Source organism: Candoia aspera, chromosome 12 (genome assembly GCF_035149785.1).
Source record: "Candoia aspera isolate rCanAsp1 chromosome 12, rCanAsp1.hap2, whole genome shotgun sequence".
In the NCBI taxonomy this organism is placed as follows: Eukaryota; Metazoa; Chordata; class Lepidosauria; order Squamata; family Boidae; genus Candoia; species Candoia aspera.
The window spans coordinates 540,806-566,458 of NC_086164.1; the positions used below are offsets into that span (position 1 = coordinate 540,806).

Sequence of the window (25,653 nt, forward strand, 5' to 3'; positions counted from 1 at the left end):
TGAATTAGTGGTGCGAGCGTTGAAATGTGTTTCTTTCAGGGCTAAAGGTGTGAGTGTTTGGGAGGGCCCTGGGTGATGTGTTGCAGCCCTGGTCAGAGAAAAGGCATGGTGAGCTGGGGTCTGCCCCCTCCCTCCCTGGCCCCTTCCTCCCCACGAATCTTACCTGGGGCTGCAGCTCTCCTTTCCTGCTCCACCTTCTGCTCTATGCTCTATCCCCGCTACCTGTCCTTGCTTGCAGGCTAATGACTTCCTTGGATTCAGAGGCATTTCTTTTGCTTTGAGCTGTGTGTGTTTGGATCTGCGCGGAGTGCCCCTTATGAGGCGGAAGAATGGCTTGGGCAGTGCCAGCACCTGTCCGTTTCAGAAGCATGGAGGGGACGGGTGTTTGTGGCTTACTGACATACTCTGAAGAGACCCATTTGTGTGCAGTCCTGTCAAGTTCCTGCTTCCTGAGAAAGACCAGGAAGCCCGTGGGTGTGGGCATCGGGGTCGCTCCCACGGTGCCATTGATGAAGTCCTGCCTGACTTCCTCGGCTGTTCTTCTCCCGGCCCAAGCACCTGCCCTGTCTGGACAGAATCAAAGCAGCCTTGCCCCCCTCCCCCCAGTCGCTGAATTACTCTCAGTTTTACTGTCTGCTCCCTTTTCTAGTGAACTCTGGCCCTTTCAGCAGGAGAATCTGACCTCCCTGCTGGCAGCTTGTCCAGATAAGAGTCATGTGGAAAGAGGGCTTGGCATGTCCTGCAGCTGACCCTGCGGGGCAGTTCTGCTTGGAGTGGGAGCGTGAGAGATGCTTGCCAGGACCATCCCAGCAAAAAGCAAAGTCTAGGCTTAAAGAACAAGCAGTTTGAAAGGACCAGACCCGCTTCTGGAAGCTTCTAGGCCAGAGTTTTCCAACCTGGTTACCTTCCACATGTATGGGCTTCAACTCCCAGAATTCTCAGCAGGGGTAGCAGATGTGCTGGCTGAGGATTTCTGGGGGTAAACGTCCACTCATCTGGAAGTTGCTGGGTGGGAAGCACCATGTTAGGCAGCGCCTGCAGCCTCCCTGGCCAGTGGACTGTCCCCTACCATGCTGTCCAAGGAGCATAGAGCTTGACCCTTGGGTTTGTGCATGCAGGGTTGTCCCTAGCTTTTGTGCCCAGTGCCAAGGTTCACTGTATCTTGTGCCTGCTTGCCTGGCAAAGCCCCAGGAACTTGAGCTGAATTCTTGTTCATGGCCTGAAATTGCAGGAGAGATTTAAAAATATTTTGCATGGAATATCTACCCATTTCTGTGCCACAGCTGGTGCCTGTTCCTGCTCCATGTGGCATTCTCTAAATAAAAAAGGGTTAAAATTAATAAAGGCGGGATAAAAAAATCTATAAATAATGCCTTCCCCCCCCCTAATTTTGTTTTTGTTATTTTGTGAAGGTGAGCTGGGACAGGGCAATAAAAATCTCCACTTTTGAAAAGAAATGTGTTTTAGTGTTCTGGAGTGAAGGGGTCAGGAAGGAATGCCTCCTCTGAGATAGAGTTTTCAAAGAAATCTCTTGGTTTCTTTCATTCATTTGTTCTCCATTGACCATTTATGGTCAAGCAAAGACAAGTGGCAGTTTTTCAGGGTCAGCTGTCTGAGGATAGGGGTTCCCTCCTGCTCCCCAAAGGCTACTGGGCTGCCAAGATTTGGGTCGGTCAAGTGGACGTGTCCTCTTCCAGCACTCGCTTAGCACCTTGGTCCAGTGAAGGGTTTCCTGGCACTTCCTCCTACCTCACCTCAGGACAGCCTTTTGGGGTTAGGGTTAGAGCTAATTTTATTTAGTTTAATTAGTATTTATTAATTGAAATCACTTATTAATTATAAAATAAATAATTTAATTTATTTAATTAGGGGTGGGTTTTGTCTCTCTACCCTGAGCAGTTGGAGGTGGTTGTGTTGTTTTTAAATAATGTGAAATGGTTTTCAGGCTTCCTGGACTGTTTTTGCCTGTCTCCTGTCCCCAGTGGGAGAAGCCACCTGGCCAACGGTTTGGGCCAGAGCAAACTCCCGGTGGCCATGGGGACGGGCTCACCACCCCAACCCGGGAATTCTGGCAGCGGCTCTGAGTGCACCTGGCCTGGCGGAGACAGCTCCCTCCCCTTGCTTGCTTGCATGCCTCAGGCGTCTCAGGGGGAGACTTTCTGCGCAAACCCTTTTTCCTCGATAGAAGGCAGTGGAGATGCAACTTGGCCCCAGATGGGGACCCTTTCTGCCCCACCCACCTGTGGAGGGAGAAACGGGCAGTTCAGCTGTCTCCCCCGCCCCCTCCTGAGCAGTGCTTCCCCCTGGCACAAGGAAGCAGAGACACCAAAACGCTTAGAAAGCCATAGCTGTGAGCAGGAGGGGCAAGTGTGGAGCTGGGGGCCGGGCAGGGAGAGCTGCCCCAGGGAGGTGGCTGATGTGCCAGAGATGCTCTGCCTGTGGAGAGGGTAGCTCCACCCCCACTGCCTTCCAGGGGCTAATGCCAATGGGTGGGAGGGGGAACAGCCCTCGGTGGTCCCATTCTCAAAGTGTCACTTGGCCATCAGGTGGCACAGGAGGAGAAGCCCCCCACACCCTTGTCCCAACATGGCACCCGGCTGACACTCGGGCTTCTGTACCCAAGGTGAGTCTCTGTGCACCCTTCTTGCTGCTTCTCCCTGCCTCCTGGGGATGTGGGCGATAACCCCTCCCATGTGCTCTGCCAGCGGGGAGGGGGCACCTTCTGCTGTGCAGCTCCCTGGCAGTGACCCTTCGAGACCTTTTCAGGAGGAGGTGGTGGTCACAGTGATTTAATCCCTTTTATCCCCCATTATTTGTTTCTGTCCTCTGTTTCACTGCTCTCTGCCATGAATGCTTGCAGGCAGAAAGGAGGGATAGAAATAAAAGGGGAGACTCCCCCAGTGGTGCGGGGCAGCCGCCTCCTGCACACCTTGGCTGCCCGACCTCCTGGCGAGATCTGCCTGGCTGCCTGAGAGCCGCCTCTGCTGCTGCGTCTCCGTGGCGCCTGACCTCCATGTGCATCAAAGGTGGCCAGAGAGGTGTTGAGCGCCCAGGCTCAGCTCCAAGACTTGTGCGCTGTGCCAGCGCTCAGCTGCCTGGAACATTTGAAATGGGACCCTGGATTCATTTGGGCTGGTGGGCAACTCCGAGATGACAGTCCCTGAGCTTGGCTGCTCAGTTCTCAGGGGCTGTCTCATTCCTTCTCAGGGCTGGGCCTGCCTCTGGAGCTCCTGGGCCCTTGAACCTGTTTTTCAGGCAGGGTGGTGGGAAAGTGGCTAGAACAGTGTTCTGGCTCAAACCTAGTAGGTCCTGGCCCAAGCCTCCACCTCGACCAGTGGCTGTTAGCTGGGGGAAGAAGGCAGCAGGGTCGGCATCGTCTGGGATGGCTGGATCATGGTGGGGGTGCAGAGTGCTGTTCCATGCCCTCCCTACTGCATTCCTGTGGTCTGGATCCAGTGCAGCGGTTATGCCAGGAATTCACACAGTCTCTGCCGCTTCTCCTGCTTTCGCGTCACCCGGCTCGTTGTGCCTCATTTGTTCCTTGTGCCCATTCCGTTCCATCACTATGCAGCAGAAATGCACCTGGGCTCCCCCGTGGGCTCCCCTGGTCCCATGTGGTGCGGGCAGTGCCCTGCATGCCCAGGGAACAATGTGCACTGCACAGGAGCCGTTCTCTTGCCAACAGATTGCTTTTCAGCCGTGAATATTTCAGGTGCATGTGCACGATCCTGGCACAGATGCCTTGCGATCCCAAGGGACACTGCCCTGCCAGTAACTCCTCCCACTTGCATTCCACAGAAGATGGAACTTGGGGGGCAGGGGGTGCACTCCTGCAGAGCATGGAGCAAGAGGATCAGGGGGGGTGAGCCTCAGTTGCGATCAGCCCCTCTGGGTGCGAAGGAGCCTTTTTCACGTCAGGCACTCATATGCCTCTGGCCCACAGCCGGACCAAAGCGGGGTGTCCAATGGGTCATTTTCCTATAGATCTGGACCTGCTGGGAGGGGCTCCAGGGCTGGTAATTGGCTGCCCTTCCACGGATCTTGTCAGCCTCCACCTGTCTTTTCTGCGTGGCAGGAGCACGGTTCAGGGTCTGCAGCCCCTTCGCTGTGCTTCTGTCCTTGCAGCTCGAGCAGCTTCTGGGAGCTGCTCGCACTATTGCCTTTCAAGGCCGCGGCAGCCCTTCTGGCTGGGTGGGAGGCAGCCCTCAGAAGCTCGGGTCAGTCTGTCCAGGCCGGTCGGTCCTTTGCCCGTCGGACGCCTCAGTGGAGTTCCCAGGCACCTTGATGCCACAGGCCCCCGGCCCGTAATGGAGAAAGAGTCACTGATCAAAGCAGGACAGTTTGCAAAACGGGCATTCGCCCAAAGCTCAGGGGTGGCCTCAAGGACTGGCACAACCGTACTTGAGCTCCCTGGTTTTAGCCTGCAGCTCCCCACCCCGCCCTGCCCCGCCAGGCCCCACCCTCTCCACTGTCTGGGAAGGGCTTGCAACTTTGAGGCCTCACAAATAGGAGGAGGGGCTGGGGGCCAGTTCCACCCCCTTGGTTGGGAGCAGGTGGGCATCGACCCCACCCCCCTCTCAGTTCTGGGTGCAGCACATCACTGGGAGGGCGTGGGGCTTGGAAGAAGACGTGTACAGGGGGTGGGGCTGTGCTCGGCCCCCAGCTCTAAGGAAGGGACATCTCTTACTGCCCATTTTTCCTCCTTGAATAACTCCCCCTCCTGCCATGACTGTTGTTTCTCGCAATCTAGGAGGAAAGGAAGTGAATGCTCCGCCCTCCGCCTTCCAAATGCGGGGGGCCCAGAGCCTGGCCGCAGGCCCAGCCTGGCCACCTGGGGTGGGGGCGGTCAGTCCCGCAGATGCTCGCAGTGAGGCTGTCTGTTGCTGGGAGCACTCAGGCCACCCAGGAGGAATCTGTGAGGTGGAGGGGCCTTCTAAACCATTCAACCCACCCCTCGGCACAACGCAGACAACCAAGAACCAGCCCAGCCTTGCCAGTGGGTGCCCTCTGGGTGGGCTTGGCCTGCCACCCCCAGGGATCCCTGCCAGCATGGGGAGGATGGCACTGCAGCACTCCCAGCCAAACACTGCTTGGACGCCCACCAGCCCAGGCCTGCCTTTATAAGCAGGACATTTTCCCAGGAAACCCCCTTCCTGTTCGGTGCAGCTGCCTTGGGATCCCACTAAGGGGCACCCCACCCCCAGCTGCCTTCCTTCTTGGGTAGCCAAACCAACGTGGGAGGAAGTGGGGCTGGGCGGTGCCTGGGCGTCTGTGAGCACCGCCGCCTGCTGAGGCCCAGTGGCACCGAGGGCGTGCCCTGACTCCTCCTAAGGTGCCTCCCACCTGCAGCGAAGTAGGGCTGTGCTGGGAACAGCAGGCTGCTGCTGCTGCAAGGAAGAGGCCAGCAGTGGGGTGGAGAGGGTCTCCTGCAGGGGGCTGGAGGGAAATTGGGGGGCTTGCTGCTCTGCCAGTGCATGGGGCGGGGCAGCCTCTTTGGCCAGAGGATCAGTGCTTTCTGGGCACCCTCTCCCCGGTGTGCCTGTGCCAGTGCATTTCCTTCCCTCCCTCCTTCAGAGATGGCTCTGCCCTCACAGCCCTCCACATGCCCCACGCAGTGCCAGCCTGTAGCGCAAGGCCTGGCACGCAGAGGCAGCCTGGGGTAGCAGGGCAGAATGGGAGGCTGAGTTTCCCACTCTCGGCAAGGCCGGGAGCAGGGTGGGAAAGAGGCTGCGGGGACAGGAGGGCTGCCCCGCCTCGCCCTCCACCTGGGGCTGGGCTGGCTGTTCTCTGGTGGGCTTGGGCTCCACGGCACTCCCTGGGGGCTGCTGGCCCTGGGCAGCAGGTAGGATGGACCCTGCTGCCCAGGCAGCTCTGCAGGGTGGCAGGTCCAGGGCTGTGCGCCCCGAAGGGCTGGCAGGTGCTGCTGCTGCTGCTGCTGCTGAGCAACAGAGTCCTGGGGGGGGGGCCTTGCTGCACCGACATCTTTGGCACTGTGATTCATTTGATTTCTCTTTCTCCCACAGGATCACACAGTAAGTTTCTCAGTTTCTAGCAAAGCCATCAGCGTAACACAATGCCTGAAAACAATAAACACAAACATAAAAACCAGATCTTCTCTGTCTGTCACTAGCAGAGAGGACCCCTTCATCCGCTGCTCAAGGTGGGGAGGGGAACTTGGCAGGTGCTGCCCAGGCCCTGGGCGGGTGTCGCTCCTTCCTGGGAATTCTCCAGTTGCGGCGGCAGAAAAGGCGATGGAGTCCAGTAGAAGTTGGTGGGCTCCGACACTAAGGCCACAAGAGCCGCAAGCCGAGGTGGCTTCCAACCGGGTGAAGGTGAATTGGAGGAGGAAGAGAGCTGAGGCCTCTAGGTAGAGCACGGCCCACCAGTACGGGAGGGCACTGAGTTGGGTGCTGCTGGTAGAGGGTGGCAGGCGTTCGTTGGACGGGCTATCCGATTCCGCACCAGGACCGAGCTAGTCGTGTCTGCCAAAGGGGGCCTGGTGGGTGGGCTAGCCTTCATGATGCCTGCTGCTGCCAGTCTCAGCTATTTCCAGGGTGAGCAGTGCCCTCAGCCGCCTGATTCCTTGCCTTGGGCACCTCAGGTGATCCAGCACCCTGCCGGCTTGAAGCTGCCAATGGGTGCATTGAAGAGGGAGGGGTCTGGCCTCTGATCTGGCACTGTATCCCCCCTCTCTTGCGGGAGTTGGGAAAAGGAGAACCTTTTCTGGTCTGGCCAGAAAGCTTTTGGGGGGCGCGAGAGCTGGGCCTGGAGTGGGAAAGGGGGAACAGCACCACTGCACTAGCAGAGACTGACTAACTAATTCCATCGCCGCAGAAATTAATATAATCCGGCATTGAAACTGCTCCCCCACCCCTGAAAATGGTGCTTGGATAGTTTTGTGGTGGCAGGTGACTGCAAGGTGAGAGGTCCTTGCTTCTCCCATTGCCCACCAGTAGAGAGGTGGGGCTTGGTTCTTCTCTTTTATATTCTGCCCCCCCCCCAAGCCTCTCCATCAAGCTGCTGATTTCTTCTGGCAGCAGGGATGCCCGGCAGTCCAGGGTGGAAGGAGCCTGCGTTGTTCCTCTGCCCTCTTCGCAGCCCGGGCCACCACCCTGCGGGTTTCGGAATGTGGCTGGGAGGGGTTGCTTGGCAACTTCCAGTGGCGGGCCTCCCCCTCCCACCTCCCCCTCAGTGCCTGGCTCTGGACAGCTTGACAAGCTGCAGGCAGGTGGGGGAGGGGGAGGGGTGGCTGGGAATGGGCATGCTCCCCCCTCCAAGAGGGTGGCAGCAGCAACCGCAGCAGTTGTAGCCCCCAAAATCATCTTTTCTTGCCCCCCTATCTCCAGAGGTGGTGGTGAAGCATGTCCTGTGGTTGCTTAGCAACTGCTCCCTCGCGCACACCTTTCCTGCAAAGGCGCAGAGGCTGCTGCCTGGCCAGGCAGGAGGGGATGGGCTCTGTGGTCGCCTTTGAGGGCCCATGCCTCGAGAGAGACCCTCGTCTCTCCCCCCTTGGGACAGGAGCCCAGTTGGCCCCTGGGCCCCTTTTCCAAAGCAGATTAAGCAGGTCCAGGCAAGCCCACTCAAAATGGGTATATGGGGTTAAGTTACTATTCTGACACTGGCCCCACTACTTCCACTTCTCCGGGGTCCCAGCAGGCAAGAGGCTGCTGGGCAGGATGGGTGGCCTTGAGTGGGGAGGCCGTGGTGGGCATCAGTGGGCAGAAGAAGAGGGACAATTCCAGTGGCAGGCCCTTTGGCCCTGGGTGCAAGACTGCCCTGGCATGGCCAAGGGTACAAGGGGCCTGGACAAATCTGCCTCTGCCCTGAGCTGTTTGGAGAAGTCCTTCAGGTGATTGTCCCCGGCGCTTCTCCAACGTGTGCCCCCAGCCCTTCCTGCCTGGGAGGTGCCAATTTGAAGCAGCCCCCGGAAGCCTTCGACATGTCTCAAGGCTCTGTAAAAGTTTTCAATTGCATTGCGTTCGTTAATGCGACAGAAGAGGAAAACAATCAAGGATATCAATTCTGTCAATTGTACTAATTTCAATTAATGCTAAATAAAGCCAGTTTCAGTTTTTTTCTTTCATCCCTGCTTTCTGAATACAGCCACTTGAAGCACCCCTGTGAGCCTGATGTCCCCCACCCCGTGCCTGCTTGCTCTCCTCCTGTCCTTGCCAGCAAGGGGATCCTGGGGCTCTGTTGAATTGCAAAGTCTCCCCACCCCCCAACCTTGGGGACCTTTGTTTTCTCCTCTCAGTGAAGCTGATTTGGGAGGGGAGGAATAAGGATAGATACAAGGGGGAGGCGGATCTTTTGGCAGGCTGTTTTCAACACCCCTGCCCTTAATGAGGTTGGGATAAGAGAGCCCTCAAGATTCCTGGAGGGAGGGTCCCCAAGTCACTCTCTCTCTGCAGTTTTGTGTCCAGAATTCCTCTCCAGCTGTCCTGAAATGCAGCCAGCCCAGCCTAAACAATAAGCCAGACCCAGCTCGCAGTTGCAAGCAGCCTAGTATTAAAAGCAGTGGGGGCGGGGGGTGCCACCTTTTGCAGCTTTGTGTTCCGGATGCCACCACCGAGGGGCCCCTCTTGCTTTCCAAGGCCATTGGCCAGGGTGCTGCTGGGTGCAGAGAAGGGGTCTGGAGCAGCCTCCTTGCCTGCCTGCCTGTCTGCCAGCTGGTGCTCCAGCAGTCGAGGGCATCCAGAGCCGGTACTGGCCCTGCTGGGCGGGTGAGTTCTCTAGGCAACCGTGCAGACAGGCTTGGCCACCCGCCTCCTCCCTGCCTCACAGTGCCATCTGCCTCTGCCTGCCAGCATCTCCTTTGGCGGAGGAACAGGGTGAGGCCACACTGGGCCCGGGAGGAAATTCCTGCCGGAGGTGTGGGCACCAGAGAGGCTGGGTGCGTCCCCTCCAGCACAGGCCGGCTGCCGGGCGGTATCTGGGGCTCCACCTTGCCGGGCTCAGGCTCTGGAGGGAGCCGCCCTCCTCCCGTCTGTGGGCTCCCGGCCTTTGCTGCTGCGGGCCGGCTGGGTGGGGCAGGGTGGCTCCTGCCGGCTGCCTGTTTGCCAGGCGGTTCCCGTTCCATTAATCCTGGTGGGGCACGAGCTGCTCTCAGCTGGGCACTCCCTCTGGACCAGTTCTTGCCCAGCAAAGCCAGGGGCTACTCTGTATCTGCTGCAGAAGCCCACTGGTGGGAATGTGGCTGCTGGCTCCCGCCGCGGAGGGCAGCTTTTCAGAAGCAGCCCCTTCTGCAGCGCCTCTTTCTTAAGGGGCTGCTTCTGAGAGAGTGGCAGCTTTCTTAAAACAAAAACTTGTGGTTCAGGTCGGCAGGAGATAAGCGCTGGGGAACAGTCAGCAGGGATGGGGTCTGGCGACCTTCGGCTTCCTTCAGCGCCCACCTGGCACTTGGAGCTTTGGCGTCTTTGAAGCAGAAGGAAGGAACTTTGGTTTCTTCCGGGGGCCATGAGAGGCTACCTTTCTGCTCTGGTGGGGTGGGTTGCTCTTTCTCCTTTCAGAGACATGGGCTCCAGACTGGAATGGGTTAGAAGACTCCTGTTGGTGTGAGGGCCCCTGAAGAAGGGGCCAGGAGCCTCCTTCAGAAGTACCAGGAGCAAGTGAGCGCCTTTGTGAGGTCCCTGTGGGCAGCTTTCCCACCCAAGCCTTCTCCAATCAGGTGCTCCCCAGATGTCCTGCAGTTCCCAGAATCCCAGGGGGTGGAGATGGGGTCTCAACATCAGCAGAAGGCGCCAGGATGGGGAGGGTTGTACCCAAAACCCTGGCAACTCCGTGAAGCAGCCACCCTCCCAACTCCAAAGAGGCACTACCACCATCACCCGTAACCTCATTCCCACCTCTTCTTCCAACAGGAGGTGGCTGAGAGGCCCTCTGAAGTTCCACGTGCCCCTCTTCCATGGCCCAGAGTGGGGGATGCTGGACACTGGTTCTGGGCTACAGGGTCTTTGTCCCTGTTGAACATTTCCCTGCCACTGCCTCAGCCTCGAGAGGGAAGGGCATCAAGGCCAGCCTCCTCCTGGGACTGTCCACTGTACAGGCACCTTGTGGGGACCTTGGCCATCCCTTTTTCTGGAGCTGGGGCACTCCTTTTCAGAAATTGGGTCAGTACGCCCTGCTAGCTGGCATCAGTCCTGTCCTCCGGGTTCAGCTGGTCTCTGGCACTCAGCTGTGTCCTGTGTGAGAGCCCATCCTCACCAACGAACATGCAGAAACAGAAGTCCAGAGAGGTGCACAGCTTGATCACCCATCCACTGCAGCCACAGCGTGTCGCTTGAACCTGACTGGGTATAATGTAGGATTATTTTTTCCAGTGAAGTATTAAAATACCTCTGAAAGCAGATAATGCTGCTTTCTCAAGAGTGCCAGCGCCTGAGGTTTGGGGCTTTGGAGGTTGATCCCCACACCTGCCTCTCCAAATCCAACCCCGCTAGTGGCCCCGAAGGTGATGGACAGGCCGTTGGAGAGTAAAACAAAGCAAGGTGCCCTGCTGGTGGTGAAGGTTAATGTGTAACTGGGATGGGGCGTGCCTCTAGCCGTGATTAGGGGATTGGGGCCTTCTGAGCAGGGCCCTCTTTCCAACCACATAGTGCTGGTGCCTCTGCGAGCTGCCTTCGGGTACTCTATTGCCAATGCCTGCTTCCCAGAACAGTAAACCCCAACGTGCCTTGTTGGTGGAAATCCATGCATTATGGTTTAATATTTTGTGCCAGTCAGACCACCACCACTTGGTTCAAAGCTTGCGACAAATGTGGGAGAGCGCCTGAGCTGCTTGTGTGGATGCCCTTAAGGGGGTGCCTGGGACGTTTGAGACTGGCACCGGTGGCACCAGCCCTGTGCTTCGGTGGGAGGGGACCACGGAGGCTGCGCTAGGCCCAGCAGAGGAGGCATACCCCTTCCACCTGTACGCCTTTCTGACAGGGGTACCTGCTCCTTCTGCTCCCCCGTTACAGGGTAGCTCAGGAAGGCACACAGCCACAGCGTCCTCCGAAGTGGCACCGAGAAGCCACCCACCAGCCTGCCCCTCCTGTGCCTGGTAGCATGGCCCCTTCTTGCTGCTGTTGTCTTCTGGGCTGGGTGGCCCCTTCGTGGGGGCACAGAGCAGTGAGCTCACCTTCCTCCTCTGTTTCCAGGGCAGCCAAGACAGCTGCCCTGGTCCTTCTTCCCCCCCCCCCCCCCACCTGAGGGGGTGCTGCCTGTTCATGCAGGGGGGCCGATGGAGGGGCGATTGATTGATTCCTGGTGGGCAGTGGGTGCTGCCACCTTTCTGGGCAGAGAGGAAGTGACCTCTTACTCTCCTTATGGAAGTGAGCAGGCGAGATGATCTTCCCTGCCAGCGAGGGACCAAGCGCTCAACATGCATTCCCTGGGGAAGGGGTCTGTGTAGGAAATAGGAAGTGCAGCATGGGTCTTGTTATATGGGAAAAGTGGAAGCGGGAGATCAGCTCTTCCATCTGGGCAACAGGGGAAGGTCTTTGGAGGCGGAGAACTGAAACTCACTGTTGCAAAATGCGAAGGCCCCTTGCTTCAGTGGCTCTCTGAAAGAAAGGCTGGGGAGGTTTTTCTTTCACGGTTACACGACCGCAGCAGTGCTTGGGATTGAAAAGGAAACCTCCGCCTCTGGAAGCAGTCTACCACTGGGTTCCAGCGAGGGGGGGGCAGAGAGAGAGGAAGCACGTGCTGTCCCCTGTCTTGCTTGTGGGTTTCTTTCTCAAGCGTGGCTTTTGTGGGGAGGGGCGTTGGCTTGACTAGACTTTCAGTCTGCAAACTCTTTTAGCTTCTTTTGTTTGAATCTGGGGGTGAGGGGGCTCCGTGGCAAAAGCTGAACTGCCACAAGTTCCCCCCACCCCAGCCAGAAGGCGAGTCCCGGAAGTCTGGGGGCTTGCTTTCTTAGCAGCGCGCCTCTGCTCCACGGAGGGGAGGGTGTGTTTCACGGCAGAAAAGGGAAGCCTTGGCAGCAGGGTTGGGGGGGCTCAGCTCAGAAAGAATTCTTGTGCAGCTGAGCTGAGGCTGAGAAGAACTTGCTGCTTGCTGGTGGCTCTTGGCCCATGCTCAGAGGAGGCTCAGCACTTCTCCCTTTCTGGAGGGGGGCCCTGGTGGGGGAGCCTTGTCCTTCTGCCCACCCAGCCCGGAGGCAGTGGAGCAGGTGGGCAGCAGGGTCCAGAGTCAGCCCTTCCTTTCCAGCTTCAGAGAGAGAGAGGTCCGTCCCTGGCTCCCTTCAGTGGGTTGGGCTGCTACGTTCCTCAGCCTGCTGGCCTGGCCAACACTTGGGGCACGAAAGTTGTAGATTGACGCCTGGCATGAGAGCTGCCTGGGGCCCAGCCATCATTTGCACCTCCTCGATGGGCGAGCACGTTGCTTTCCTACTCCAGGAAGCGACAGTTGCGGGTGTCTGCACCCAGGAAGAAGACGTGTCTGTGGACTTGCCTGCAACGTCCCCGGCTTTGCTTTCCGATGACTGCAGCGCTAACTCGCTCCCTGGCTGTTTTTGCTACTCTTTCGTTTTGTGTGCATGAAGAAGTGCAGCATGTGTCCCCAGGCAATTGTTGCTCTAGGAAACAAAAGTGCTTGTTCCTCCAGCCCCCAGGGGACTGCCCTGTGGGGAAGCCCCCCGGCCCCCCGGGCAGATCTGCCACAAAGGCAGGAGTGGCAGGGCCAGTCTCTGCCCACGGGCACCCTGCCTGCTTCTGAAGACAAGTGCTCGCCACGCAAGGTGGTGTGAGTGGTGCGGAAACGTTCGTTTTGGTTAGAGAGAGCGCCTTTGCCCGAGAGCTGATGGGTGAGGGTGGGATAGATTTCCGCTTGCTGGAGAGGGGACAGAAGGCACGTCCTCCCCTCTGCTCCCCTGCTGGTGGCCGAGCCCCTGTTGCTGGGGGAGAGAAAGGGGCGCCTGGAAGGAAGCTGCTCCCCAGGGCCCCGGGGCCCCACGTCATCCCCAGACCAGGCGTGATGGGAACTGTGGTAACCCAGAAGATCCTCTCCAGCAGGGAAAGTCAACCTTGGGGGGGGGCAGCACAGTGCAGAGGGAGGGGCCCTCTCTTTTCCCACAGAGTTAAGCCCCTGTTAGGGTGCAATCTACAGCTCCCATGCCATCCCCACCCCCAAATGGCAGGAAGCTGTTCAGCTGGGTTTTCAGAGGGCACAAAGTTAAACCGTGGGGTTGGGGGGGGCAGCACTGCAGGTGGGAGTTGCTGCCCTTCTGTGATAGGGACCAGAGTGAGAGCCAGGGTGTTCTCCTGGTGCAGGAAGGTGGGAATTTTGCCCAGACACGCCTCCCACCAAGAAGGGGAGGGACCCCTCCCAATAGCCCCCACCCACCCAGCCTTCAGGGCTGGAGGAATGCACTCCAGCCCCATTCAGCTGCCTCACTCCCTACGCCCTCTGCTCTCTGGGGAGGAGGCCGCCTGCCCGCCCGCCCGCCTGCTGCGAGGGGTGGGGCTGCTCCTCCACTGATTGGCCCGGGGCAGGGCGGGGGCTGGTGTGCTGCTTCACCCAAGCAGGCAGGAATTGCCTGTCCACCATGGGCGGAGGCGGCAAGGTGGGGGAGGGGAGGGGAGCCTGGCCGTGTTGTTGCCCTGCTGCCACCAGCTGGCCTGGCCCTCCTCCTCCTCCTCCTCTTCCCTCAGCGTTGGCTGCCCTTGGAATAGTGGCCCGGCCTCCAGAGTCAGGCATTGCTTGGCGGTTGCACCAGTGGTGCAGCACTTTTGCACAGGACCACAGCAGGTGAAGGGAATGGGCACTGCAGCACAGCCTTTCCCACCTGGATAACCAGGGATCTCAGCATAGGCCAGGGGCTGGTTCAATTAGCACAGCTAATTTCAGACACGGGCTCAAAGGTGGAAGGAAAGCCCTGGATTCTTGTGGGGGGGGGGAGGTGCTTGGCATTTATGGAGGACTCCAACTGCCAGGCTTGGTCTTGGCACAGCAGTCCCAGAGCCGCCTATGGGCACAAGTTCAGCAGAAGAGGAATTCTTGCTGCCAGGGCATAGCCTGGAGAATCAGGGCATTCTGGTTCCCCCCAGAAGAAGACAGGCCCTGTTCCATTCATTGCACCCTTTTTTAAGCAGATAGAAAGGGGAGGAACCCAGCCAATGAGGAACCAAACCGTTGGGAACTGTGGGGGTCTAACTCCAGCACCTGTCTTCAAGAGAGGACTTAATTTATTTTCAGCTTTCACCTAATCGAACACCCAACCAGGTTTTGATTAACTCATCTCCGGACACTTACCCCCAGCTTCTGGCTACATTAGAAAACAAGTAATAACTGGGGAGGAGGGGTTAAGATTTATGGCCCTAGCATAGACTTCAGTACCTCTACTGGGGGGATTAGTGACTCCTCTCTGTTCAGATGGAAGAACAGACACCCCATCTGTTCTTTCTTTTAACAGTTGCCCTTTCTTTTAACTGGATGCTTTTTTGGCGGGGGGGGGGGCAATGCAAAACGGGCTTCCCTGCAGGGCTAGCAAAAGCTGGGGGTGGGCATCTTCGTATTTCAGCAGCCCTGTGCAGGGACTTGATGGGGTACCTCAAGTTGCAGGGAGGATGGCCAGAATCATCAGTAGCATGAACCTTTGCCCTGCCTTGGTTCCCACTGCACCTGGTGAATTTTTGCCTGCAGAAGAATACAGTGTTGATGGTGATAGCCAGACCAAAGGCTGGCCCAGTCTTTAGAGCAAAGTCCATTAAACCTGGCAAAGGCCTGCAAGTGGAGTGGGAGCCAAGGAGGTCACTGCAGTCCAGAAGAGTTTCTTTGGTTTTCTGAAGCCCCCAAGCAGGGCTGGACTCCCTAGAGAAAGGCTGAGAAACCAGGGGATGGGTGGCATAGTTGGGGGCACTGCCTCCGCCTCGCCCCCTCTGGTGGGCAACCAGAATTCTCAATGTTCTGGAGAGGCTCTGGCCTTCCCCATCCTGGTGCCCTGAGGTGCATGGGGCTTCACCCTCTGGAAAGTCCAGGGTGGCCAGCATTGCTCCAGCTCAGATGGTGCCACCAGGCTGAGGAAGGGGTGCCACCAAGAAGGGGGCAGAGATGAGCTGGCAAAGAGCCCCCCCCCCTTGCTGAGGAAGCCCATTCTTGCTGCCTTGCCAGGGTTCTGGAATGCAGGGAAGCATCTCTCCTTTCACAGCGTCTGTTTTGGGGCTTTTCCTGTCGCCTCCTGCTGCATCTAGAGCAGGGAGCCCCCCTTAGAAAGGGCTTCTCTGGGCTCAGCCCTGGGAGGCGATTCAGGGGCCTGGGACAGGGAGAGATGCCTCCCAGCATTGGCACCACCAGCCTGCCACATGGGGTGAGTGGCCTGGCTGCCGTGGGGTGTAGGAAAACATCTGCTGCTCAGAAGCTGCTGCCAGGCTGCAAACTGGAGCGACGGCCTTGCGCACCCCCTCCTCGCCCCCAGGCAGGGCCCCTTCAAAGCTTCCTTCGCTCAGCTCAGAGCAGAGGCGGGGCTCCCTTCGCCGGGCCGCTCCCTCGCTCCGTCTCGCCCACCGCCCACCCAACCTGCCACACCAGAGGGCGGGGCCGGGCGGGGCGGTGTCTGCGCGATAGATCTCTCGGCTACACTTGCCTTATGAGGGCGGGGAGAGGGGCGCTGGGGGGCGGTGGCTCTCCGGGGTCGAGCGGAATTGGGGGCGGCGCAGTGTCGGCGCGAAGTGCTAGTGGTTACAGGAGGGATCTCCCCTCGGTGCCGGCTTCTCTCGAAGGCGCGCCGCCTTCGCCCCAAGTAGGGGCGCCTGGCCGTCCAGCAAAGCGGGAGCAGCTCTTCGGTGCCAGTTTGGGGTCCGGCGGTTCCAAGGACGCATCAGAAGCAGCGGGGTCCGTGGCCGGGGAGCCTTGGCGCGAGAGACAGCCTTTCCCTGCGTCGACTGAAATGGCTTGTGGGCGGGCCTCTGCCTCTTCCCTGGCCCTAACGCTGAGCATCCACACGGCCGGGAAGTGCACGTGCAAAGCAGCCAAACGGCCGCCCGCGTTGTTGGGGGACCGTTCTCGTCGCTAGTATAGTTCGCGACTGAATGGGGCCTGCTAAGCAAGCCTTGGCACACGCTCCCAGCGGTGACCCACATCCAGCCGACCCTTAGCACGTCCGCCCGCACCTTGGCCGCCTTCGCCGGGGCGGGTCCGTCCACCAGCCGGACTCGGCCAGCGGGACTGGCATGTCCGCCCGAGCCTGGCTGCGCTCCGCAACCGTGGGCGGGTCCGCAGGGGCGGAGAGGCACCGAGGATCTGGCCAAAGTCGCGCAGAGGCCGGCGGAGCCAGTCCCAGACCACTTGGCTTGCCGCGGCGGGAGCCGTCCGGAGCTCCCCAAACGCCGCCGCCGCCTCCTTGGCCGGACCCCTCCCTAGGGTGGGGCTGCCGTGAGGGCACACCCACCCACCCAGCAGGCGCCGGAGCCAGAGCGCGCAGCCGGCTGCGGAGTGAGGTGGAGGAGGAGGGCCGCCGCCGCCGCCGCGAAAGCCCCTTGCGTTGCCCGCCTGCCAGCCCGCCGCGCACCGGCTCGGGATGATCCTGCCCGCGGAGAGATCGAGCGCCGCGCAGAGGGCCTGGGCGGTGAGTGCGCCGCGGGAGAGGCGGAGCACCTCCCCAGTCCCGGCGGCGTCGGGCCGGCAGGAAGCGGCGCGCGCGGGAGGCAGATCGCGAGGCCGAGGGGGATGGGAGCGCTTGGCCCCGCGGCCCGCGGCCGGCCGGGCGCCGCCACCTGGGCGAATGTTACGCCGCCCGCTTGGGCTCTGCTGGAGCAGCCCGGCTGTGCTGGACCGCGACGCGCTCTCCAGGCTAGCCGAGACAATTGGGCATGGTCCGGGCACCCGGGGTGGCAGCTTCTCTAGAGCGCCACAGAGGTGGGGAGGCGAGAGTGAGGGGGCCCGGTGAGTAACCGCTCCCTCCCTGCCGCCCCGCTCGTGCCTCCTCCGTCCGGCTGAGTGCTGAAACGGGGCTGTCAGGCTGCCCCTGCCTCCGGCCCACACCCTGCTCTCACCCTCCCCGTAGACCCGATCTGTTAATGACAGGGAACATCCATGACGCTGGGTGGAGCCTCCATGGGTAAGGGCAGTTCCCCTCTGAATTGCTGGCAGCTCTCAGCTCTCCCAACGGGAGGGAAGAGCTTTTGATTGCCTGGGGTGCCCCTGCTTACCCGGGCCTTTGCCCAGAGGGCATGCTGAGGCCAGAAGGGCATCCGGGTGAGTAGGTGGGCTTTTTCCTTGAGACAGTGGGCCATCAGCCTGCCCCTGCCCCTGCTCTCCAGTTGGCTCTGTGCGGGTTCAGCTGAAGGGAGGCAGGATCCCTGAATTTTGTGTGGTGGGGGGCAGCTCTCTCAGGTGGGTACCCTTTGGCTGCAGTCTGGAGAAGGTGCAGGTGTGTTAAACAGCTTAAATGTGGTGCTTGGAAGTGCCCTTTGGCTGTAGATGCCAGTTAAAAACCAAACGTCTGGCCAGGTGGGCCCCTCCCTGCCTGCCCCCCCCCCCATACAGGAGACACACCTCAGGTGTGAGAAGACCTGCAGGGCCTTCTCTGTTTTGTGAAGTCCTTTTCCCTGGAGTTGAGCAGACAGGGTGCCTCACCATGCTTGGAGATTATTCAGGACCACAGAACACTGGGGGGAGTTGCAGTCCCTCTCTTAAAAATCCAGTTTTAGTTACCTCCTCGAAGTCAACCGAGATGCAGAGAGGGTTTCTGTGCTGCTGGTAAATGGCTGGTAAATGGCTGGGAGACAGAAAGCACTGCCGCCAGAAAGCGCTGCCAATGTACATGGAGATCTGCAGGGTGGGGGTGGGGGAGTTCAGCTCTATCCAGCCTGGCTCAAGAGTAGTAATCCCCCCCTACTGGAAGCTCATTGGTTGTGCAGGGCAGCAGCCTTTTCATTAGTCCCCCTTCTGTCCTAAGAAAGCTTCTGCCCAGCACTGGATCACCCCCTTCCTGCCTCCTCCTCCTCCTCCTCCTCCTCCTCCGGGCCTTCTGCTTTGGGCTGAGCCCTGTCTCCGCTGGCATAAAAGAGCTGCTGGGGCTACACCCCCAGGTGTGAGTTCCTCAGCAACCTGTGTTGGCTGGTGGGAAGAGGCTGCTGGACATGCCCCTTCTCCTATCGGAAGGGGCACTTTTCTGGGTAATTTGCCTCTGCCACCCAGAAGCAGCCAAGAAAAACTGTTCTTCAGGGGAAGTGTGGATTGTTCTGGCATGTGGGGGGGGGGATTGCAGGGGTCCAGCATTGCTTCCCCAAACCTGCCCCTCCCAGAGCAAAAGGGTGCAGTGTGTGCATTGCCTCCCAGCCAAGGTGGGAAGCAGGTGGTGGAGTGGCATCCAGCGGCTAGGATGGCTGCCGAGCTTGGGGGCTCCTGCCTTGCTCCCCTCCTGTTGAGGCTGTCCAGGCTGACCCTCCTGAGGAGGAAGGGGGTCCTTCTGTTGTGGGTGCTGGCTCAGGAGCCATGCAGCCCTGGGGGGCTCCTGTGAGAAGCTGCCAACCTTGTTCTGCTCCCAGGCTGGGGCTGCCCAAGCACCAATGTGAGTAAAGATTGCAGTGGAGGAGCAGCAGCAGCAGCAGCAGCTGGGGGCTCTGCACTAGCTTGGCTCCCCTGTCCTGCAACTCCTGCTGCCTCTTGCGGGGGGGAGGAGCCACTCTTGTCTGCTCTTCTGCCAGGGGGTGGTTAAAGGTTCCTGGCGAGGTGCTGATCCTCTGCAGGAGAAACCAGCAAAGCCAGGAGGCCGCACCTCCTGCTGTTCCTCTCCTGCCTCTCTGGGGCCGAGGGAGTCCAGAAGCTAACCTGAGGCGGGTGGAGGCCGTAGTGTTGGCAACCAGCATGATCTGGAGGGTTTCCAGGCAGGGTGTGTGTGAGGAGTGATGGGCCAAGGGGAGATGCGCAGCAGGCGGGCAGGCAGGCTGTGGATTGAAGCATGAGGGAGGGGAGGGAGCAGCAGGTGCTGAAGGGAGCCTGGTGGAGGTGCGGCGGGAGGGAGGGGTCTAGGGATGGAGGGGGGAGAAGCCACCCCATCTCTGTGGCCCCTGCAGGGCTTCTGGTACCCCTTTTCGAAGAAGCCAGCAAGACACTTTTTAATCACTCTTTTCTTTTTAAGAATAGAGAATAAGTCTGAATAGTTATGTAAATACACTCAGCTTACTGTGGCAAAAAGCGCCCTGTGATGGCACTTGTCCTCTCTTGCCAGTTTTAAACTGCAAACAGCAGCAGGTTGGGCCATGTCTGCCTTCCCCTGCTCCTCGGCCTAAGGACTAAATGCTGTTGGCATAATAGTGATGCAGGTGGGCCAGGCTTCAAAAATCCTGAAATGAAATTAACACTCGGATATAGCAGTCCCAGAACTGGAGCAGCATTCCCCTGCAGCTGCTCCGGATCTGGAGGAGCAGCGCGGTCTCTGCGGAGAAGCAGAGCGAGGCTTTCAGCACTGCCATCCAGGAGCAGCCCCATGCGAGGGCTTGCAGTGACTCAGCTCTGGCAGATGCAATGCTCTGCAGCTGGCGTGCTGGGCCAGGCGAGTGGAGGCATTCCTGTAGTGCTTCATCTTTCAGAAATAAAGGCGTGGGGGGGGGACTCAACTGGCTTCTTCCCCCCTCCACACAGACAGCTTGATCTCAGCTGGTCCACTCCAGCCTCCCTCCATGTACTGCGTTCGTCCACAGCCTTGGACCCTGCTTTGGTTCAGTGCACCAAAAGCCTTCTCTCTCCGAGGGGCCCCCAGCAGTGTGTATCCCAAAGGCAGTAGGGGAGCAGGACAGGAGGGGAGCCAGTGGAAGACCCCTCCCTGCAGACCCTTCCATGCCCCTCTTTCTGGGGCTTTCCATGCCCAAGGGCAGGGCGGGCAACACAAAACCCTGTTTTCCCTGCCCAAGGAGGGGCTACGCCAGGGCTGCAGGAAAGGGGGGGGGCTCTCCCTCAGAAAAGCTGCTCAGCCTGCTCATCCTCTGCTCAAAGCAAAGCAGGGAAGTGATGAGATGGGGGTGGGGGCCCGCGGGGGTGGTGCTGCCTTGTCCTGGATCCCGACAGGCCAAACGGCAGCCAGAGCCCACCCAGAGAGTTTGGGGGAAGGGCACTGCCTGGCCTGCCAGAAGAGAGGCTCCTTTGGAGCTTGCCTGCTTGACAAGTCCTGGGCGGTACTGCAGGGCCCCATAGGGAGGGGGCACCAGGGCAGGGCCAGATCAGAGACCAGAGACCTGCTCCCTTCTCGCCCCTCCCACAGCCTCCTGCCCCACCCCACTTTTTGTGCTTCGCATCCCAGCACCTGGAGAGCAGCTATGCAGATCCCTGGCCCCCTCCCCTTGCCGTCTGGCCAGCTGGGGCAGCACCTGTTCTCCATCCCACCCAGGCCAGCCCTGATCCAAGGCCAGTCCCCTTTGGACTGCCTCCAAACACCCAGCCGGCCGGCTGCGGAAGGAGCTTGCTGCCTTTGGAGGCGGGGGAGGTTTTTCTGTGGCCCAAGGACTGGGTGCCCTTCCAAGATGGCAGACACGGGGGGCGGGTCTCCTCAGCCTCATGCAGCCTGAGGCTCGGAGGGGGGTGATAAAGGGCTGCTACTCTCCAGCCTGGCATTAACCCCTCCACCCCCCACCTCTCCAGCCTGGGGGGGATCTCTGGCTTTGTGGAGGGGGGGCACTCAGGTGACATCCCCTTGAAGCAGCGGGGGGGGGGCTGAAAAGGCAGGTCCTTGTTGGGGAGAACACCCCCCCCCCAGGAAGCCAACTTAGCTCCCCTTGCTGTCATGGAGAGGGGTGGTCATCAAGCCCCCTCCCTGTGAGAAGACCACCTGCTCTGCAGAAGAGAGGAGGCGCTCCAGGGCCCCTGATGGTTGTCTGATGGCCTTTGGGTCTGCCCAGAGTTGTGGGAGCGGAGCAGCGGCTTTAGGGGATGGCCTGGGAAGCAGCCCGTCTCCCAAAAACGTGGTGGGCTGCCCTGGGAGCCTTTTTCCCACAGGGAGCCATCACCTTGTGGGTTGGGGGGGCACCTTTTGGAAGAGGCCGGCCCCCTTTCCCAGACCCCTTTGGGGCAGGAGCTGTGACCCTGGTTTGGCGGGTCTCAAGGATGGCAGGGGCCCCTCCTGCGGAGGCCGCTTCATGCCTTTGGAGGGCTATGAGGGGACCAGGATGGCTCACGTGGGCTTCCTGCACGTTGGGCAGTGGGGCGGACTAGAGGACCCCCAGGCCCCCTTGCCACTCCACGACGCCGGGGGCCGCTGGCCCATTTCTGTGCTGGGGCCTTTGAGGGGGTCTCTCACACACCTCCCCTTCTCCTCCGCAGTCCGCCGGGCTGGCCCACGGCAAGGCCGGGCCCAGGATGAGCTCCTCCTCGCTGCTGGAGGAAGGTGCCCTCGAGCCACCACCGGTGCTGCTGAGCGACATCAAGACGGAGCCCCCCGAGGAGCTGCTGGCCACCGACTGCAACCAGCCGCAAGCCGAGCCAGTGGACCTGTCCCTCCATAAGCCCAAGGGCTCCCTGCAGCCCTCCTCCGTCCGCTCCTCGCCCATGCTGGCCGTGCCCCCCGCCCCGGCCCCCGTGGTCTCTGTGGCACCCCCGGGGCTGGGCTCCTCTGCCATCCCAGCCGTGCTCTCCCCTGGCTCCATCCTGGCATCGACACAGGGCAGCGGTGGGCAGCAGATCCTGCACGTCATCCATGCCATCCCTTCGGTCAACCTGCCCAGCAAGATGGGCAACCTCCAGACCATCCCGGTGGTGGTGCAGTCCCTGCCTGTGGTCTACACAACCATGCCCAGTGACGGCGTCACAGCTGCCATCACAGTGCCGCTGATCGGGGGAGATGGCAAGAATGCCGGATCGGGTGAGCCCCGCTGCCTCACCACTTCCTCTGGGGCTGGCAAGACTGAGCCGGCCCCAGTTGGCCCCCTTTCACAGGCTGCCTGTGGCCAGATTCTGGCGGGGCCTGGGAGCCGAGAGGGAGAGCAGGGTTCCCTGAGCCGGCTTGAAGCCCCTCCCTCCCTGGTCCTGTCCCCCATATGGAAAAAGGGGACAGCTGCTTCAAGGATGAGGTCCTCTCTCTCCAGCTGGGTCTGGCTGGAAGGAGGGCATCCGAGGTTGCGCAGTCTGGGATGGACCTCGGGAGGGAGGGCAGATGCAGATTGCAGGCCCCTGGTCATGGGTCTGAATGTGCCGTGCCTCTGTGGTCTACCTGCTGGCCTGTGGAGGGAGATGAGGAAAGCACCCTGTGAGCAGAAAGATAAATGGGACCTCCCCCTCCCTGCCCATAATTAACATCCATGGTCTGCCATTTACGCCTGGAAGCGGAGTGCTGCTCTCTGCCCCTCCCTCTGCCCAAGGCCCAGGCCGTCGCCTTGCGTCTTCCCAAGAGGCAGAATTTTCCAGGGAGCTGAGTGAAGGAGCTCAGGGTAGGGCGAGGGTTGATAGAAATAGGAGTCCTTTGCCCTGGGCATCTGCTGGCGAGGGCGAGGGCACCTTCTATGGTTCGGCCTCCGGCACCACTCCAAGGGCTGGTATTCTGTTTCCTTTGAGAGCCCGCCAGCTTGATCTCTGATGGGTTTCTGTTTCTTCGGCAGTGAAAGTCGACCCCAGTTCCATGTGCCCCGTGGAGATCAACAGTGACAGCGAGGACAGCGCCTCAGAGAGCGGGCCGGCCTCCTTTCCCGACCCACAGAGAGAGTGAGTCACGGCCTAGTGGGAGGCGAGGCTCCGGGGGAGGGTTGCTCAGCGCGAATGGCCTCAACCCGCAGAGGAGGTGCTTCTGGCGGCAGCCCTCGGGAATCGTGGCGCCGTCTGAGCACCGGCTTCGGCTCTCCCAATGTCTTTGACAGGCCCTCGGTGGGCAGACCGCCGCGGACGGAGTCCCCCGACCTGAAGAAGAGGCGGATCCACCAGTGTGACTTCGAGGGGTGCAACAAAGTGTACACGAAGAGCTCACACTTGAAGGCACACCGAAGGATACACACTGGTGCGTGCCTGGGACAAGAGAGGCGGGTCAGCCACGCCGGGCGGGGGCGTTTCCGCGTGGTCTCACCCTTTTCAGTATGACCCTCTTCCGTTCCAGGGAGCCCCCAAAGGAGCCGCTGTTGAATTGCCATTAAGACACACCCTCGTGCCTAAATCATGCCACCCTGCTTTGCCCCACCTGGAGTCTTCAGATGTCTGGGACAAGTACGGCTGGCAGCCTCAGGCTGGCGGAGCCTGCCCTGTTTACTCAAAGCCAGACTGGGGTCGTGGGTGTGCCTCCCGCCTCCCCGGCTTTCCCCTCTCCTTCCTTTCTAGAGATCTCATGGGGTTTGGGAGCCATTTGCCTCCCACCCGGGCACTGCCACTCTCCTGACTTCGCTTTCTGCCGCCCCTCTGGGAATACCCTGGGTACCGGGTGCAGGTAGAAAGGCGTTTTATGGCTGGGCAGAGGGCTGAAGGGCCGTCCAAGTAACGCGGAACGGTGAAGATGCGGCTACCCCCGTTGCCCCTGAAAGGGGCAAGGCAAATCTGGTGGCTTGGTTTTCAGACTGTGCGGCTCCTGGTGCCGCTCCCTGGAATCCCGAGGGGCAACGCTTCGACACAGGAGGGCTCTTGTGGGAGACCCCAGCCCGGTGGGCCACTTGCTGCTTTCTGCTGCTGCACTGATGAAACGGACCGTCACAGGGGGGCATCCCTTCCCTCCCCAGCTCAAGTGGACTGGGCCCGGGAACAAAGCCTTGCAGCGGACCCCCTCTTGACCAGGTGGCTCGCTGCGGATGCCCACAGCCAATGCCACACCCCTGTGCCAAAACCGGAGTTGGCTTTTCTGAACTCTTCAGCCCTCTCTGCTCCTGTGGGGCGGGACTGCTGGTTCTCCCCCTTGCCCACAAGCCATCCTAGCAACTGATTGGTCCCTGGATCCTCCCACACAGGTTTCCTAGCAACCTGTTCCATCCTTCAGGCTGGAATCTTTTTAGCTGAGTATCCTAGCAACCCCTCCCCACTCCATCACACCTGCTCTCTCTTCACCAAGTGCACCCTTCCCCAGCTCTCTGGATCCCTCTGTTGCCTCTGGAATACAGGTCGGTCGGCCAGCACCCAGACCCCCACCCTAGGGGTGCTCCGGGAGGCTGCCTGCTAATGGGGCATGCGCCTTCCCTCCCTGCCCTTAGCACAGACCAGCTGCCTTCCCTCCCGCTGCTCCTTGGCCCCCTCCCGGCATCCGTCTTCTATTTAGCTCATCGGATTTCAAAACACGTTCTACTTCTTGATGCTGGGGGTACCTCACAGGTGGCGGGCAGCAGTCTGGGGCGGGCACACAAGTGCATGCCATCTCAGTATTTTGGAGGAGGAAAAGACAACCATCTTAAAAAGGCCGTCTGCTCTTCCCTTCTCCCACAGTGGTCAAGTGCGGTCCAAAATGGGGGGTGAGAGGAAGGGGTGAGCATCGAAGCTCTTTGCTGCACCAGCACCAGGCCATCACAGGCCAGCTGGCCATGACCCTGGCAAGAGGCCGGATTCAGTCCTCAGCATTTCCAGCTGAAGAGGGTCCTGTCCTCCTGCCTGGGAGTCGGGGGTGGTGGTGTGGCTGTCTGCCTGTCAGATCCACATCGCTTGGCAAGGTGGACCAATGACTGGCCTCCCTGTCTCAGACTTTCCCCACATCAGAAGAGTGCGGCGAGAACCCAGTTCTCTGGAGGGCTGTCTCCATGGGTCCCCTCAACAGGGCAGGGTGGGAGGGGTTTGCGGGGGATGCCTGGCCCCAAGAAACCTTTGTGCAGTGGAGGGCATTTCAGTCCAGGGCTGATGCGCATCTGCAGTGCCCCCCCCGCCAGCTGTGTTGCAGGGAACGAAATGCATCAGGCGTGGACTTGTGTGGAGCCCAGATCTTACCCCCCACCCCCTTTCTCCCACAGGAGAGAAGCCCTACCGATGCACCTGGGAGGGTTGCGCCTGGAAGTTTGCCCGCTCAGACGAGCTGACCAGGCACTTTCGCAAGCACACAGGCATCAAGCCTTTCCGCTGCTCGGACTGCGACCGCAGCTTCTCGCGCTCCGACCACCTGGCCCTGCACCGCCGGAGGCACGTCATGATGTGAGCGGGGCGGGGGTGGACAGCCCCTCCCCTCCGGCCCCGAAGTGGCCCCCCTTTGCAATCCGGGCCCCTGCCAGCCTGGCAGCGAGTCAGGAGCCCCGCCCAGAGATTGGCACGGAGAGCGCAGCGCCATCCTGCGGCCCCCAAGATTGGCCTTTGGTCTCCATGGGCTGTGGAGGTGCAGCACCTTGGGAGAGGCCAGACCACTGGAAGCCGAGCGGGGGACACCAGGTTGCCAGAACAGGCCGTTCGCTGTGCAGATGGTCTCCTGCGGTCGGACCCTGGCAAGGAATGCACCACTGACTCCACATCTCTCAGGGGGCACAATGCCATGCCCAGGCACAGGGCCCTTCTGTACGTGGCGTGGGGCTAGGAAGTTTCAAGCACTTTGCCTGCATTTCATGCTCACAGCACAAAACCAGAAATCCCAGAATACCAGGAAGCAGTGTGTGTGCTGGGTGGGGGGGCTGGGGTCGACTGCTTTTAACCACTTTTTTATGAGCACTGAAGCCTGAATCTGAAACTTGGCCTGGAGTCTGCCCTGGAGACCCCACAGGTGGGACTGATTTGCTTCTGGACTGACCAACTGGGCAGGATTGCACGAAGCCCCCCCCCTTGCATAACTGGGGGGCTGCAGCTCTCCTCTTGAGACATTTTGCTGGA

At 60.1% G+C, this 25,653-nt stretch overlaps 1 protein-coding gene across 3 annotated transcripts in view; it reads left to right on the top strand.

Moving 5' to 3' along the window:
- Positions 1-25,451, top strand: part of KLF8 (KLF transcription factor 8) — a 28,036-nt gene extending 2,585 nt beyond the window's left edge. Inside the window, exons 1-5 of one of the 3 annotated variants that reach the window (XM_063313552.1) lie at positions 16,000-16,543; positions 21,235-21,772; positions 22,506-22,608; positions 22,761-22,897; positions 23,858-23,927. In XM_063313552.1, coding sequence (XP_063169622.1) covers positions 16,496-16,543; positions 21,235-21,772; positions 22,506-22,608; positions 22,761-22,897; positions 23,858-23,877 — 846 coding nt within the window. In that variant the 5' untranslated portion in view covers positions 16,000-16,495 and the 3' untranslated portion in view covers positions 23,878-23,927. Of the gene's footprint in view, positions 1-15,999; positions 16,544-21,234; positions 21,773-22,505; positions 22,609-22,760; positions 22,898-23,857; positions 23,928-24,812 lie in introns of those variants that run through there. The other 2 variants (XM_063313550.1, XM_063313551.1) reach the window with 2 other exon arrangements.
- Positions 25,452-25,653: the final 202 nt, after the last annotated feature.